At 41.3% G+C, this 17,669-nt stretch overlaps 1 protein-coding gene and 1 pseudogene across 2 annotated transcripts in view; one reads left to right on the top strand and one right to left on the bottom strand.

Moving 5' to 3' along the window:
• The window catches only part of nudcd1 (NudC domain containing 1), a 60,546-nt gene that overhangs the window by 27,701 nt on the left and 15,176 nt on the right, over positions 1–17,669 (bottom strand). For both annotated transcript variants that reach the window (XM_086280582.1, XM_086280581.1), the window contains exon 6: positions 11,085–11,292. In XM_086280582.1, coding sequence (XP_086136708.1) covers positions 11,085–11,292 — 208 coding nt within the window. The remainder of the gene's footprint in view (positions 1–11,084; positions 11,293–17,669) is intronic.
• Positions 1,856–2,910, top strand: LOC147303497 (histone H1 pseudogene; annotated as a pseudogene).

Genomic DNA, 17,669 nt, shown 5'->3' with positions numbered 1-17,669 from the left:
TTGTTGTTGTTGTGTGGGTGTGTGCGGAGCAGAACATGTGGTCTGTGACACCGACTGTTGTTGTTATCATGGGTTTCTAAGCAACCAAGAGTGAGTTGGAGGGAGACAGACGTTTGTGCTGGACTTTGCTCCTGGCAGCACAAAGTATTTATGTAAAAAAGAGAGGGAGCGACGGCTCCACAGCTGCGCGGGTTCACGCGAGCGCGGTCACGCGGGTTTCGCGCGGACCTGAGCCGTGCGGTTAATCGCAGGCTTAAAAATGGAAGAGATTAAAATGTTAGAAGTTTTCAGAAAACACACCAGCCTTGAAGAGCGTGTGGAGAAGGCCAGCTCACATCAGCAGCTATGCTCTGGTGGGTGGCTGTCCCCCCACCCCTTGCTGACACAAAACGTTAACTCTTCAGCCTGTGTGCCAGACCATAGACGTAATTGAGGTGGATAGTTGTTAAAAGTCATCTACATTACGCTTGTGGTTGCTTAAATTCAGTACGATGACATGTGAGGTGAAGTGATATAGATAAATATTTAAACTAATGAAGTGCATAGAGGCACTTGACCTGTGTGGAAGACTGTCGTCTTATTATGAGCCATTGTTGAGATATAGAGCACATCTGTGAAAACAACTAATATGCTCAACCCTGTATGAAACATCTAAAAGTACATGATGGAGAAGCTGAGTTGAATATGAAAGTGTAAGACTTTGCCGCTGTGGGCAGAGCAACTACTGTGTGATGTTGCGTTGCAGTTTTTTTTTTTTCTTCTGAGCTGATGAGCAGGCTACACATTATCAGATCGAGAGCTGTCTGAGAACTACTCTAAGAGAGGGAAACAGCGCTATGATAACTGTGATAACTGGAGTGTGCAACGTTTCCATGAGCAGTTTTCCTGCATCTTGACTTGTGTGTAGAGTGTTCATAACATCAGCATCATGTTTTTGATTATTTGTTTGTTGGGTTGAAAAATAGTTAAATAAACTGGTGATCATGCTTATGGATCACCATGGCACATATCATCAGCCATGTGATTTATTTATGCAGATGAAAAAGTGAGTGTGAATGTGTCTGACATCACAGTGTTTTTGTGCACTGTGCAAAAGTGATTGCCTCTGATTGTGAGTGAGAGCGGTGATTCTGCAGATCACCAGCTATTGTAAAGAAGAAGAAAAAAAAAAGGGTGAAAAAGAGAATGAACTTATATTGTAGATGAAAAAGAAAAATCATAGGAAAAAGGTTTTGTGTTGATCAACCAAAAAAACAACTATAATTTCATTTTCTGCTTTTAAGAAAGGATTGTTCACAAAAACAGAGAGAGAGAGAGAGAGAGAGATATGTGTTGATTAAGCAGTGATGATAATAATGAAATGTCTTAGTTTGTCACTTTCAGGTGAAAAGCAGACCTGAATCAATTTTCCACATGCAGCGGTCGGAAGAAAGTTATAGTTTAACATCATTGGAAACATGCAGGCCAAGTTTCTGGCTGACTTATTTACAGTGCCATGTGTTTCTCAACCTCACAAGCGAGCTCACTCCTCCCTGAAGATAAGGAATGCAGCTCCATGATAAAGAGACAGCAGCAAGTCCTGAGCACAAAAAGTCCCAGCAAAGCAGCAGCAATGTGGATAAACAGCAGCAGCAGAAGAAAGCAAACCCATCTTCCTGTCTGATTGGATGAATTCCACGGAGGGGCGAGCAAGATGGCGGTGGCAGCATGTTGAAATGCTCAAAAAGGACTGAGTGACTCGGGCAAGCCACATGCAGCTAGCATGCTGGCTAGCGACATGAAAGAAATGGACCCTTCATGATGCGTTCAACGTGCCAGCGCTGTGGTGGGAAAGGCTCCATCATAAACACGCCCTGCGCCCTGCGCCGAGGTTCAGGCCAAGAAGAAGAAGACGATGACTTCCAAGCCCAAGAAGGTCGGCCTCAGCGTGGGCGAGCTGATTGTGAAAGCCGTGGCCGCTTCCAAGGAGCGCAACGGCCTGTCCGTGGCCGCCCTCAAGAAGGCTCTGGCTGCCGGAGGCTACGATGTGGACAAGAACAAGGCCCGTGTCAAGACCGCCATCAAGAGTCTGGTGGCGAAGGGCACTCTGGTGCAGACCAAGGGCACCGGGGCCTCCGGATCCTTCAAGATGAACAGGGTTACTGAGACCAAAGCTAAGACGCCTGCCGCGGCCAAAGCCAAGAAACCGGCAGCAGCTGCTAAGAAGTCGCCCAGGAAGGCAGCAGCAGCAGCACTTCAGCCACTAGCACGAAGTCAACCGCATCAGAGGACAATAGTGAGAGTGGCTGTGACTTCACTGTGCATGTGAAGAAAACGTTTGAGGAGAACTGAACAGTTGGAGTTTGACATTTGCCACCTGTGGAGTAAAATGGCAAGAAGAGACAGTGGGACACAGGACAAAGCTGAAGGAGAACTGCCGGCTGTTGGACTGTTGAAGTGGGAGAGGACAACAGAGTGAGAAGACTAGGTGAGAACACATAGGAATTATTTAATGTGGGAAATCAAAATTTGGGTTAGCAAACCTGGGGAAAAGAAAACTGACTGCTTAAGTTGGAAAATTGAGACGGAGTCTGAAACATTGCGAAAATAGAAACATATACAAAATCACACACACACAAGCAGAACATGCATTAACCCTACTAACAATTCCAAACACAAAATGACTCATGAAGACTCATAGCACATTAGTTAAGAAATGATTAAATAATAGCAGAGAAGTGTGTAGGAAAGGCAGCTTTAAGAACATGCTCTGCTGGAGATGCAGCTCCACAGACATGCATTAGACCTGCCTAATAACACAAACACATGTAATGAAAATTAGCTTGTTATCTTTCATCAGTGTTACAATAGTGTCAATTTAGCAGACACTTGTTATCAAATGCTGAATTTATCCTAAAGAAAAAAATTGACTCTCCAAGTTGCAGGACAACAATTTAACTTTTGTGGAAAAAAAAAAAATCCTGGTTTGATAAATCAGTGATCAGACAATAAATTTAGTGTTAAAATGGTAAATTGGGAGAAGCTTCCTGCTTGATTGATGCAGCACAAGTTTACTACTAAATTTACTGTATGAGGGAAATTGTCTTTTGTGATACTATTTTGAACATGCTTTTCTGTCGTCCTGTCAACTTAGTGGGTTAATAGTTGATATGCAAATTAGTTGATCGGTTTTAGATTAATGAAAGGTGACTGAATTCTAGTATGAGTGAATGAGATGTGTTGGAGTTGTTGTGTGTTGAGTGGAGACTCTAAAACACTGAGTTTCCTGCTTTGATGTGCGAGTGAATCCTGTATTTAGGTACACAACTCTGAATACGTCAGAACAGACTGTTTTGTGAAGTGCATGACAGCATGTCACATGTTTTATGATGAAGGGAAAAGGAAAATTGAATAAAATAGATCTGTGGCCTAAATGAGTGAAGAGCACAGACCGGGTGATTAAACTCATAGCTAATAAGACATTAGGATTATGTTGTGTGTTGTGCAGCTGATGGTTGATTTGGAGTGAATCTAGCTGATGATTTTTCTTTTGTTGTGAAGTTGAGCCTGCCAATTAGTATGATGGTATGATGAACCATGCTAATGGTATGATTTACCTGAGATGAGGAGTTTGTGTCATGACTTAACAAGGCCTTTTTATTTTGATACTTTCACAGTGCACTGAAAGTTTTGTTTGATAATCTCTGTTATTTTTCATTTTTATCTTTTGAACAGGCACTGATTTTGTTTGTCTATTTTCTTTTCTTTAAGCAGATCTGCACGTCGGGAATTAAAAATGCTACACGTCGTCGAGAAAATTGTGCCAAGTGAGTTCTCCACATTTAAATGGACTCTGGAGAAAGCCACTTATTTGGGACAATTATTAAATGACAGTCCCAGTCCAAAAGGATTCAGCGATGTAATCCAAACTAAAGTTCTTCTTTTTCTTTTTGAAATGACGTCATTTTGCTGAGAGTGGAAACTTAATGCGACGATAGGTTCCACTATCAGCAAAGAAAGAAAGAATGAATGCATGAATGAGTGAGTGAAAGGAAAACAAACTGACTGACTGGTAAAAGCTGACAAAAGCTGACAAGACTTTACTGATGTAACACGACTGTGTGAAGTTGACCCCCGCCTGGCAGGGGTGCAGATGAGTCTGTGTGTGCTTCCCTTTACAGGAGCAGAAAGATGACAGCAACACTCGAGGTTGTGTGATGATTTAACATTTTAAATGCCATTTTCTGTGTCTGTGAATTTACTATGTGTGTGTCATTCACTAGCTTGTGTGCTCACAGAGATATCTGTGACAAAGTATGCATACGCCTGCGCAAGCGCTAACATTTGCATTTTCGTTTTTACAGCATTACGGTTCTTCATGTGTTTGATCATGTGATTTATAGGAATACTGGCTAATGTTTCTCTACTACAAGATTTCTGGGTTTATGTGTGAAGAAAACTGTAGTTACAGGCATATGTTGATGGAGAAATTAATATAGTTTGAGACATACTGTGATGAGACCAGTGTTACTTTTTCCACAGCGAGTGTTAACTTTATGGTGTTTTATGGCACCTCTAGAATCCGTTGACCTGTGTCTGACCTCCGTCTGACCACAGTCAATGTGTATTGCTAATGTTTGTTTTTCTGAGACTGCATTTAGAAGAATCAGCTGAAGCGGACAAGTGACATGAGTAAAACAAATAAGAGATTACGGTATTTATGGAATAGTTTATTATGGGCTCATTTGCTGGCCACTTTTGAACCCATAATAATAATATATGAGTGGAGTGACTTTGCTTAAGAGAAGTCACTGATTACATTAATGTTAACAGAGTACATGGGATAATCCATGTCTGAGGTGAATTAGGGTAATAGTTGTAGTTACTGATTTGAGAAAACCTGCACATGACACTTGTCTTGCTGATGTTGAATGCTTATTACTCTTATGATACAATTGTTTACAGGTATGAAGTTTGATTTCACTTCCAGATTTTGCTTTCCAGGCCGTGATGGTGTGTATGCAGGCTCCTGGGAGAGCCAGGTGTTAAGCAAACTTAATATGCAACACACGCTAACATCTTTTATTGCAGGGTTACGGAGCTACTCCAGAGGAGATGCCCTGATGTTGCCTGGGACATGATCTAGCTAATCTTTTTCTTTAAGACAGGGATCCAGGTTTGGTGAGTTGACGCATGGGACTGTCCATGCGTCAAGAGGTGGAGTGCAAGGATTAACATTAAACAATGTTTACTATTATTGTTGCAGTGATTTGTGTGATTAGCCGTTTTATTTACAAATATTAAACCTATGCAAGTGGTGCATCCATGTTCAGATGAGGCTTTGACGGCCTATAAGTGAAGTTCACTGAACTAAAGAATGTGGTTTGATGATTGTTGACATGCTCTCCAAATAGAAGTTTTTCTTCTTAGCAAGGAAATACAGGTGCAGCAGTAATCTCCTGAGAAATCTTCAGAGGCCCAGTGAGAAGCGTGAACCATTCCAGGCATAGCCGACAGCCAGGCAGTGGTTGAGGTCAAAGGTCAAGCTGGTTGGGGCCCATCATGAGATCAGACCTTGGAGCCACAGCAAGGACCATGAAACTGCCTGCAAAATAGAGGAGAGGATCGTCCACAAGATGGGAGCTGAGGCCAGGAGAGAGGCTTCAGGAGGATCAGAGATCATCTTCAGCACAGCAGACATCACACAGAGAGCTGTGCTACTGAGCTTCCAGGAGATTTTAAATAAAATGAAAGATTCAATATTGACGCTGAGGAAGACAACTAAGGTGTACGACGTGCTCTGCCTTAAACCTTCAGCAGCGTTGGAACATGAAAACTCGTGGGATGAGGGGAGCGTGCCAAGCTCCATCGACAGCGCAGAAGGAGTTCGAGGATGACATCATGATTCTGTGAAAGCACAGGAACCAGAAGCTATGGTGGTGATGACAGCAGTTTCCTATGAACATCACCTAATGCTGTGCCACTATACTGTGCATACGATGACACTCTGAAGGCTGCTGGGATCATAACAGCAGTAAGACAACTGAACCCTGCACCCTTTCCACAGAGGTGTTTCTCTGCAGAGCGTGGACAATGAAGGAGTCATAAATATCCCCCTCGCAGGATGAAGGCCTGAAGTGAGGTGATGGGAGGCCATAAAACTAGAGTGCTGAGAGGTCTGCAGCTCTGGAAATAGCTGAGACCCATGTTGACAAACAACAAAACTAACTGGTATGTTTGAATGTTTATTCTACATACATTTGGACTCTGGTCCTATGGACAACGAAACAACTAGAAGAGACATTCATGATGCCCTGCAGAACTCAAACCACTCTGCAGAGAGACATGTGATTTGCACACCCGGAGGAAGCATCACCAAGCTGAGATGTTTTTGAAAATGTTACTTTCTTAGTTTCACTATTAAATTAACAATTTCTTTGGTTGCTCGTAAGATGCAGTTTGCCATGAGATGAGCTCAATGAATGGGGTAACTGCTAATACATTTATTAAACTGTGTAACTTTTACAGTAATTTAGGGTGATTTGACATATGCTGAGTAAAAAAATGTTTACATTGAAACTGTCAGACATGAGGTATGCATAACTGGGAACTTTCTAGCATAAAGGTCAAAAACGGGGGAATGTTAGAGTTTGTATTGTTGATTGTCATTTTTGCTTAGAAATATTTAACCATAGATGCTTAGAGGTGTATAATCAATTGTGTAGTGATAAGTTGTGTGATCTTTAACAGGCTACAGAGGCTTGGTGTGCATTCCACACTAGAATGCACACCTACATCCTGGGAGCACGGGAAGAGGTCGCATCTTGTTTTAATTGTTTTATGGTAGGATTAACGTAGCTACGTCTGTTCTAGTCTAAGTGCTCTTTGTTTAGATGAACTGCAGGACTTCCTCACCGTGTTATCTAGGATGAACCATCTAGGGTGAGGGGGAGGCTACCCTCTTCCTGACCAAGGATGTTTGACCCTTTGATCAGCAACACACACACACACACACACACACACACACACACACACACACACACACACACACACACACACACACACAGGCAAGGTACTCTTTGTTTGTATGTAGACGTCGTATGTTAATGAACCTATGCATATTCATGTAACCTCAATAAAAGGACAGTGTTACGGGAGGACGGACGAGACCAACTGGAGTCAAGCGGTTGTCCGGTTCTCTCCCGTGCACGAGTAACATGAAGAACTTTGCCTATTTGTGTCTTGCTTAGCAGTGTAATTATATTGTCTTAACGTTCCAGCGAATAGGTTTATGCTACAAACCTATCAATAGGAAATGTGTGGTGGTGCATGTGGTGACGTGTGTGAGAGTCCAGTCTTATAGTGATGTGTTGGGAGAGTCCAGTCCTACACCTGGTTCAGGCCCCGAATAGCCTGGGGGAAGAAGCTCCTCTTCATTCTCTCTGTTTTGGCCTTAAGGGAGCGGAAGCGCTTCCCAGACCTCAACAGTGAGAAGAGTCCATTGTTGGGATGGGAGAGGTCCATCATAATCTTCCTAGCTTTGGACTTGCACCGCTTGGTGTAGATGGACAGCAGGTCAGGGAGCTCTGATTGAATGATGCGTTCTGCCGAGCGCACCACCCTTTGCAGATCTCGTCTGTCCTGCTTGGTGCTGTTCCCAAACCAGGTGCAGATGTTTGACGTCAGGACGCTCTCGATGGTGCAGGAGTAGAAGTTCTTGAGCACCTTCAGTGGCAGATGGAAGTCTCTAAGTCTTCTGAGGAAGAAGAGACGCTGACGGGCTTTCTTAACCAGGGTGTTGATGTGACAGGACCATGACAGATCCTGAGTGATGTGGACACCCAGGTATCGGAAACTGTCCACTCTCTCCACTGGCGTGCCACTGATGATGAGGGGTTTGTAATTCCTCGCCTGCTTTGTAGTGAAGTCCACGATCAGCTCCTTAGTCTTGCTGATGTTTAGGAGGAGGTTATTCTCCTGGCACCAGGTCTCCAGGTTCCTAATCTCCTCCAGGTAGGCCGTCTCGATGTTGTCGGAGATCAGGCCCACAACAGCAGTGTCGTCAGCAAACTTGACAATGGAGGTGGTGTCGGATGTGGCTACACAGTCATAAGTGTACAGTGAGTACAGCAGGGGGCTTAAAACACAGCCCTGAGGCACTCCAGTGCTGAGTGAGATGGAGGGGGAGACTTGTTTTCCTACCCTCACTGATTGGGGTCTGTCTGTGAGGAAGTTGAGGATCCACTGACACAGTGATGAGCTGAGTCCTAGATCCGTCAACTTGGTGAAAAGCTTAGAGGGAATTATTGTGTTGAATGCTGAACTGTAGTCCACGAACAGCATCCTAACATAATTCCCTCTGCCAGTGTCCAGGTGACTCAGGGATGTGTGGAGCAGGTGAGATATGGCATCGTCTGTGGAACGATTAGTCCGGTAAGCAAACTGAAGTGAGTCGATGGTGGGAGGAAGTGAAGAAGTGATGTGATCTCTCATCAGTCTTTCAAAACACTTCATCACAATTGAAGTCAGTGCTACTGGACGGTAGTCATTGTGGCAAGCGGGCTGTTGTTTCTTTGGAACAGGGACAATAATGGACCGTTTGAAGCACGTGGGAACCACAGCTTGGGCCAGGGAGAGGTTGAAGATCTCCGTGAACACCGGTGCTAGTTGATCAGCGCAGGCTCTAAGGACCCGGCCAGGGATTGCATCTGGTCCTGCTGCCTTCCTGGTGTTCACCCTCCTGAAGGTGTTCCTCACGGCATGCTCTGTGATGACGAATGCATTTTCTTCACTGGTGCACTCCGAGCGCGCACAGCCGTTTGTTGTTTTAATTGCTGCGGCGTCGAAGCGAGCATAAAACGTGTTCAGCTCATCAGCCAGTGAAGCATCTGCATTCATCATTGAAGAAGCTGGTCGTTTATAGTCCGTTATAGTCCGCAGTCCTTTCCACAGGCTCCTAGAGTCGCACTGTCGTAGCTGTGACTCCAGTTTTTCCCCGTAGCTCCGCTTTGCCTTTCGGACCGCGCTGCGCACGTTGTAGGACGCAGCCTTGTATAGGTCCATATTACCGGAGACAAGCCCTTCATTGTAGGCAGCGGTGCGTGATCTCAGAGCATCGCGGATGTTTTTATCCACCCACAGCTTCTGGTTGGGAAACGTTCGGATGATAGTTCTTTCTGCTGTGTCGTCCGCTAGTTTCCCGATAAATCCCACAACCGCTTCCGTAAACATGTTGATGTCATCAGAGCTGCGCCGAGTTGAGGCTTGGGTGTGAAATTTATGGTTTTCAGGGTTTTTATCGTTGGATCTTTTCCCGTGTTGTAGTTGTGTGTCTTATTTTGAAAGAAATATTTACGCGTTACCATAGCGACCAGAGAATATTAAGGGGCAGAGAGGAGGATGTTACTCTCAATGGACGCTGCTAATAAATTTACACAATTACCCAGTGAATTCATGTTCATTATTATATTTACAAAACACCACAGTTTTTGTCTTGGTCGTATCATTTTATTTTGTTGTAATTATCCGCGACACCTTAAAGGCCAATCTGTGAAAATATTGTCTCACATTAAACCGGTCCATGGCGCAAAAAAGGTTGGGGACCGCTGTGCTACACCATGCTGCTCAGTAGATTAAGCATATTCTCCACCAATAGCTAAAATCACAATATATAATATGCATGCTGGGCCTGACCCTAGCATTAAAAAAATTGTCTTCTATAAAATTTTGGTGAGTCAATGTGAAATGTAGCCTCAGTTCTTTGTTCTTATGAGACAGTTGTGGCACCTGGTGTGGTCTTCTGCTGTTGTAGCCCATCTGCTTCAAGGCGCAATGCGCTGTCAGTTCCTCCATGTTCTCTGCACACTTTGGTTGTAACGAGCAGTTATATGAGTTACTGTTGCTTTCCTGTCAACTTGAGGCAGATTAGCCATTTCCCTCTGACCTCTGGCATAAATAAGGCATTTTCTCCCAGAGCACTGCTGCTCACTGGCTATTTTTTATTTTGCACACTATTCTCTGTAAACCCTGGAAATGGTCGTGCAGCAAAAACCCATCTCAGCAGTGTGTGAAATATGCAGGCAAGCCCCTCTGGCACCATGCCCTGCTCAAAGTCACTTAACTCACCTTTCTTCCCCACCCTGATGCTCAGTTTCAACTTCAGTAAATCGTCTTGACGATTTCTGCAAGCCTAAATGTAATGAGTGCTGTCATTTGATTGGCTGATAAGACATTTGCATTAATGAGCAGTTGAACAGGTATACCTAATAAAGTAGTTGGTAAGCATATGGTATTAGTGTGCTTTAAAAGCATATACACGTGCTGAGGCGCTAACTATAAAAACCTATAATGAATCAATCCTGTTAATAATGTTTATAAATATATTGACTCTCAAGACAAAATTCACCAATGAAATGCTGCCTCTCTCTCTCTGATGTTTGTATTGGCACATAAACACATTTGATTTAAAACACCATTAACACGTTTAATATTAAATAAGTGGCAGGAACAATTTAAGGAATTTAATTCTTTCTTTCTAAAGCAAAAAAAATTAAATCAATCAATTTTTAAAAGCTTAATTCATTAATTCTTAATTCACCGATCCCCGGATGGTTAGAGTTTCTGACTCAACATCCAAACTCATAACATGTTTCAGGCTTCTCAAATCCCCAGAGTGCTGCATTAATCTTGTACACATTCAATTTTTCATTCATGAAGATGACGACTGTGCAGAGATTTATTGTGTGCAGGTTTATATATAGTATGTGAGATATTTCTGTAATCTACTGCAGAGGTGGGAAAAAGTATTGATGCCACTATGTATTACTTATCATTTTATTTTTATTAGAGCATGTACGTATTCTAACATTTTTCATTGCCAAGTGACACCTTCATGAGTCTGTGGCAGTTTTTAATTGAATGATGGTGAAGTGAACAGAAGTTAACTAATATGTTGTAGAGAGGCGGGGAAATGGCGAGCAGAGGAACAACGATGGAAATAGCGCCGTGTTACGGTACTGTTTTTATCCTACGATTTCAACTCCAAAATATAATGAAGAAAAAAAATAATCCAACTTCATCAACACTCCACATTTCAGACTGCAAACCTTTTGTCATTTTTGATGATCCAGGCGCTGGCCTCGGGGTCTACAGATGCAAACAGCTGGCCTTCCAGCAGTGGAGGGAAACCCTGAACTCCAATGGTCATGTTGTCTGCCGTCAGCCTGAACTGCACCCCCTCTTTGGTGATACCCTCGGGCATGCGCACACACAGCGTGACGTCCTCGGTCGTCTGCTGCCAAAAGTAAATGGGATCTGAATTCAAAGGGGAAAGAAATGTGTGGTGCTGAAGTTAATGATCGTCCTGAGCCAGCTGTCTCTGAGTCATACATAAAAGATCTGATAGAGTGCAGACATTGAAGGAAATTACTTTTGAATATTCAGTCAACTGCAGATAGGAGACCATTAAAATAAATGGATCATCATTGGGGGGATGACCACGAATGAGCTCACAGCGAAGCTATTAAGGCAATTCGTATGCTGAATTTTAATGTATTGAATTATTAAAACCTACAAATTTCAAGTGAGATGAGTAAACCAAACAAGCATCTATTTATTTTCTAATTATTTCAACGTTTAGTTTATGCAACAACAACAAAAAACCCTTCAACTTTTGCATTATTAACAGGAAAACTAAATTATACTACAACAAAAAAGTTGTTTTGCATGTTACGTTCTGCTATATTGGGACAAAACATCGGCCACAAACAAAAAATGTAAATGAATCAACTGGTGGATCAACAGAAAGTTTTGAACGACCATTTTTTATAATGAACTAGTGGGCTATTGATAGATGGGCAATTTTTTAAAATAATAAATCTTTTTAAAAACATATAGATTTTAATAATTGCTGTCCATCATTGTTTTTTGTTTAGACTGATCCACCTGTTAAGGAGGAGACAGAGTATATATGGACAGATATACATAAGTATTCTATAATCGTTTAGATTAATAAAATAGAAAAGATATAATTTGGTCTAAAATGGGTCATGCAACATGACAATGAGCTCAAGCACAACAGCAAATTCACACCATGATGGCTAAAAAACAAAAGAATGAAGCCGCTGAACTGGCTGGCGTCCATGCGACTGCTGTGGCTGAACCGTGACTCCGAAAACCTCAATGAACTGAAGTAATGTTGTAAAGAAGAGTGGACCAAAATTCCTCATCAACAAAGCTTACAGGAACAATTACTTTAAGGTAGTAGAAGCACTAACTGACTCCCTTTAGCAGCCCTAACTACTGAACAGTGGGGCACACTCAGTTTATTACAGAGCTGTTAAGAGTTTTCACATGACTGTATGCATCCCTTATTAGATTCTTTACTTATAAAAGCAGATGTTTTTGGCATTATTTTAACATCATGATCTAGCAGAAATTCAAAAGGAGCCTCTTTAAATAACAAGTTATAATTAACAAGACAGAATCAGTTGCACAGAAGTCCACACTCCTGTGTTACAGTTCAATTTTGCCAAATTACCCTATTGCCCCTAAAATTACAAAGTAAGAGTATAAACCAGTATGTGGCTTTGGAGAATCAACACAGAAAACATAGTTTTCTGTCCTCTGTATGTGTAGTGTTTTAACAGAACAGCTACCCTCAACAGCCTCAGAGTGATTTTATATAAATGGATCACATGAAGGAAAGAATTTTACCATATTTATCATAAATGATGGAGGAAGAACTAAATTACAGCGACATTCTTGCGACTGTCATCCGTAAAACAGGCCTCATATTTATCTCTTTGCAGTGTAATCTTTGGCCTGCTTCTTTTGCTCCTCCTCCCTTGCAGATTCCACAAAACCACATCTGGTGGTCCAGTGGCCTGGTTTCCTCACCGTATCTCTTATCCATCTCCATCTTCTTATCTCTTCTTCTACAGATAGTTGCTTCACTTTTCCCCCCTAGTCTTAACTGAAGATGTTGTTATGCCAGTAGATCTTTAACCTCCTAAGACCCAAACTCTTTCATGGCATGCATTTTTAATTTCTCTTTGCTATTTGGGCTGTTTGGAACCTGATGAATGTAAAAACAAAGAATTACGTTTTGTTTTTTTACCTGATTTTTCTTTCTGAGAAAAATAAGAACAAGTGGATATCAGGCCCTTATAGAGCAAAATTTAGTATTTTGGTCTAGACAACCCAAAATGTGATGTCCACATATGTGGACCCAGGTCCTAGGAGGTTAAAATTTTCCTTAGGCAGCTGTTGATAAAGGTATGTATCTTATCTTTACATACCCTCCAAAATTTTGCACTGTAGAGAAACACTGATTCCACAGTGGAATTATTGAGTTCCAGATGTTCTCCAGCTGTAAGAATGCAGCTCTTGGTTTGCCCATTCTCACTTTTACATCCGTGTCTGTTCCTCCCTGCTTGTAACCAAAGGAACCGACTTATTTAAGCCTGGATTCTACGAGCGTTACTCCTTCTATGTTGGAAGCATTTGTTTTCCAGTGACAATAAAATGCAATAAAGTAATTCACTTAAATTTAGTGCAACGTTCACTTGCCAAGCTAGCAGCTTTGATATGGTTTCAAGCCAGATGCTGACTCATGATTTCTTTAATGCCTCAGTATTGCTATGCTAATACAAGCTTTTATCAATGAAGCGCTGCTCTTACTCGAATGAAAGAGCCTGCCACATAAATCAAATGATTATCCATTAGCACTAATAGCGTATTTTAATACAGATCCAGATTTATTTTTCAATTTCAATTAGAGTATTTACGCAACAAGTAAAAGGAGTCAATTATAATTAGAGCGTAATGTACATTATGGTAATATGAGGAAGCTGAGGCACCGAACTGCTTTCTTTGAAGGCTTTTTTCACAACCATGACGACCACGTTTCCGCTCCAGCCTGTTCTCACCATTCCCCACGAGCCAACTTTCTGCTGCCTCTGACTCAGCACACATCAAATCTTTCCTTTCCTTCAGCTATGACGACGCCTGTGCTGTGTGGTATGCTATAATGAAACATAACACGAGTCGTCACGGGGAGCGTAACCAGCATCGGCAGTAATGCTCAGAACAGATGTACTCTGAATAAAGTGTAAGTCATAAAGAGGCAATGTTTGTTAAAAGCCTTGTTGGAGAATAGATGAGCAGCAGGCATCACGTTGTTCTTTAGATTCTCCTCTAAAAGTTCACAGATGCTTGATAAAATGACTTTGGCTTCTGAGAACATAATCATAAATCTGTTTGCAGCCTTGTCCTTGAATGGTGTTTTCAAGACTTTATTTCTAAAATAAAGTCCCTTTGACTCCTTTTCATCTGTTGCTGATCCAACAGGAGATTTACGCAATATTTTCTTTCAGGCTGCAGCTTTTATCCTGTTTTGTCTGTTACCTCAGGTGAAAGGTTTCCACTTTTCTGTAATGCAGCTGCCAGGTATTTAAAAAGCAGCAAAGTACAGCAACCTGATCACTCACACAGCCCGCCTCATTTCACTTACTGAGAAAACTAAGAAATTACCCACATCCAATTTAATTTTGTGGCTATCACCACATTAGTTTGGCAAAATATGAATAAAAGTGAGAAAACTAAAGGAAATACTGCTTCTAGTCAAACTGATCATTGTTTATCGCAGGTCTTTTTAGAGCGCTTCTTAAAACAGCACCTCAAAAGTCTTTACAGAAACCACATGCTCTGCAAAAGACGAGGAAAGAAATATAAGTCTATAAAGGCAGGTTCTTAAAAATATTTTTTAAAATATGGGACAGGCAAAGCTGACCTGACGGTAATGGGCATTAGAGTTACTGAGCACAGGAGCTAAAACAGTAAAAGCCCTCTAGTACTGAACCTGGATGGTGGGACATTTAAGAGCAGCTGAGTGGTCCTGGTTCAGAAATATAAGAAGGTTTGATGCTTTAAAATACTTTCAGTGTGCTCAGGAAAACGTTTGATTTCTGAAAGTACAGGCGGCCTCGACAGGTCAAATAAAATCAGAGGGAAAAATGCTAAATATTGTCAAAAGCCTGACTCCTTCACTTTGATGTATGTTTTGTCTCTGGTTTGACAAATGAGGTTGAGGTTAAGGTTAACCTCCTATCCTTAAACGAATCTATTTCCAAGGTCGAGAGTCTCCCTCTGATCTCTCCTCCTACTACTTACATAACTTTTATATGCAGAGAACATCCTTAACCAGTGTTAAGGAATAATACCACTTCATACCATTTCAAATTGACAAGCAGCAAAGTACTGCTAATTGCACACACACACACACACACACACACACACACACACACACACACACACACACACACACACAAATTTGTAGATCAATTTTTTAAATTATAGAAATCTAGCTTAGAAAACTCGCAGAATATAGAAAAAAAACATTTGTAAATAAGGCATTTCCAGTTTGTTGTATCCCTTCAGGGGTCGTCTCAAAACAAGAATGCTACAGACACATATTGCTGCACTGTTTACAGTCCTACATCGGCACCTGTCAGCTACTGAAGGTCGTTTCCATTATAATGATTCTCTTTGCCAGGCCTACATTTAACATGCACGTGTATGAAAGACATTTTTATGCTTTTCTGATTAAAATAAACAAGCCACGCCTGTCCTATTAGTAATCACCTGCAGCTGAATATCATGTCTTACTCTGTGGTTTGCACAGCTCTTAGCAGACTGAGCATGTCACATTGAAATGAACTGACTGCATGAGTTTAGAAAACCATGCAAGTTTTGTAATTCACACCTATCAGCACTATTTGGGGACTGCACACACATACTTATTGGTTCCCTTTAGTAAATCTCGCCCTTGCTATCTTGCTATGATTTTGAATGCAACCCAAAAAAAGGTTGATAAACTCGCTCTTGTCTTTCTAACTTCTTTGTCTTCTTCAGGGATCACCACAGCCCATCATCTGCCTCCATTTCACCCTATAACAATAGCTTCTTCCCCATAGCATCATGGTATAACAATCAGGTTAAAAGCTCCACTGCCCTCTCAATTAGACATCCCCCAACCTCATCAGCACCAATCACCTTTCCACTCTTCATCCTCTTCACAGGTGCTCTCACTTCCTCCTTACTCATGCTCTGCCCTTCTGAATCCCTAACAGTCCTCTATCTGTGCTCTTCTATCTCTCTCATCATTTCATGCAGATCATTTTGTTTCCAACCAAATTATTTTATTTTATTATTTTATCTTCACTTTCTTTCCTGCATCTATTTTATCTCCCCTCGCTGTGGGCGAGAAATAATGCAGTTTTTAATCCACTAAATTTGAAGCTACACTTGCTAGTTACATTTAATATTAAAGACTTCACTTGAAAAACATACAACACTCTTAATAATTCTGAGTTGAGCTTACAAACAAGCATAGTGTACTTGGTGTCTCTCGCCACGTTTCAAATGAATTGTTGGGAGTTTCATTCATTACGGACCTCATTCAACCATGTAATTAATCTGTCTGACTGACTGGAAAAAATTAAATGATCCGATATTTACACAAAAGTAAAGATTAAAGTACAAAGAAATGAATGAAAATATATGAAGCAGAACATAATTTTTTCATCTCTCCTTTCCAGTAAACTGACTCCTTGGCACCTGACATCTAGCTACCACAAACAAATGCTTCAGAGAGTTAGTTTTAACGATGTCATACTGTTATATTTTCCCTAGTACTGTTAATAATAAAAAATTTGAAGCCTCACACTTTTGCCTGTATAGTGTTTGTATTTATTTTTTTCTTGGTGCTGTTCTAACTTTAGACTTTTATAAACTTAAACAGAAGATAAAAAATAGCTTTTGCTTCAAAATGAGCACAATTTCAAGTGGGGGACCATCTCTAATAATGAGGGTTGGGTACACACCCACGACCAGAAGTTTTCATTTGAAGCCTGCTTTTTAAGCCTGAAGTTGAGAACTAAGTCCAGGGTTATGCGAGTCATTTACAGTGATGTACACTGTGAATCTATCCCCCACAATGAGACTGTCAATGCAGAGCTGTCTATAATGGCTGGTGGAGTTCAATCAGATCCACAAAATATCAACAAATTTGCCTCCAAGACATTTTACCTAATTTCCAAAACTGAAAATCAAGTTAAAGAATCATTAGTTTGACAAGCTGAAGGAGATCCAGTCTGCATCACAGAGGCATAAATGTAAAAGGGACAGAACAAGACTTCCAGGCAGCGATCTAAAAGTCCAGAGGTGCACTGGAAGAAGATCTTGAAGGTGAGGTTTTCGACTATTCCCTTTAACCCCACTTTGTCCTTAATTTAATTACGATTAGAACCGCATGATTTTGCTCAAGCTGCAGTTTCTAAAACATGAGGTGTAAGTGTTTTATTATCATAACAATTAAATTAAAATATTCTTTCCTGTAAGCAACTCTTAGAACTACCAAATAACAATAAACATGTTTAAATGAAACAAAAAAGCAAGATTAGCATGAGCGAAATCATGTAATTGATGCGCAAACATCTCTGTACCAACCTTTTCATCTATAACAGCCATCATAAACAACATACGCTGATTATTGCCAAAGCCTGAGCAATTAAATTGTTCCAACTATGCAGCATCAAACCAACAGACCTGCTCCATATTTGGCGTAGATGTGAGAAACTAAGAGTTGTTCATTATCACCTTTTGTTGTCAACAAAGAAACTAACAAGGCA

The sequence above is a fragment of the Aulonocara sp. 'chitande type north' Nkhata Bay genome, linkage group LG22, assembly GCF_057382095.1.
Source record: "Aulonocara sp. 'chitande type north' Nkhata Bay isolate Kocher_YH1m ecotype deep benthic linkage group LG22, A_spYH_male_GT1.1, whole genome shotgun sequence".
NCBI classification, from domain to species: domain Eukaryota; kingdom Metazoa; phylum Chordata; class Actinopteri; order Cichliformes; family Cichlidae; genus Aulonocara; species Aulonocara sp. 'chitande type north' Nkhata Bay.
Note: the sequence above shows the minus strand (reverse complement) of the source record. Positions and strands in the feature narration are given on the sequence as shown.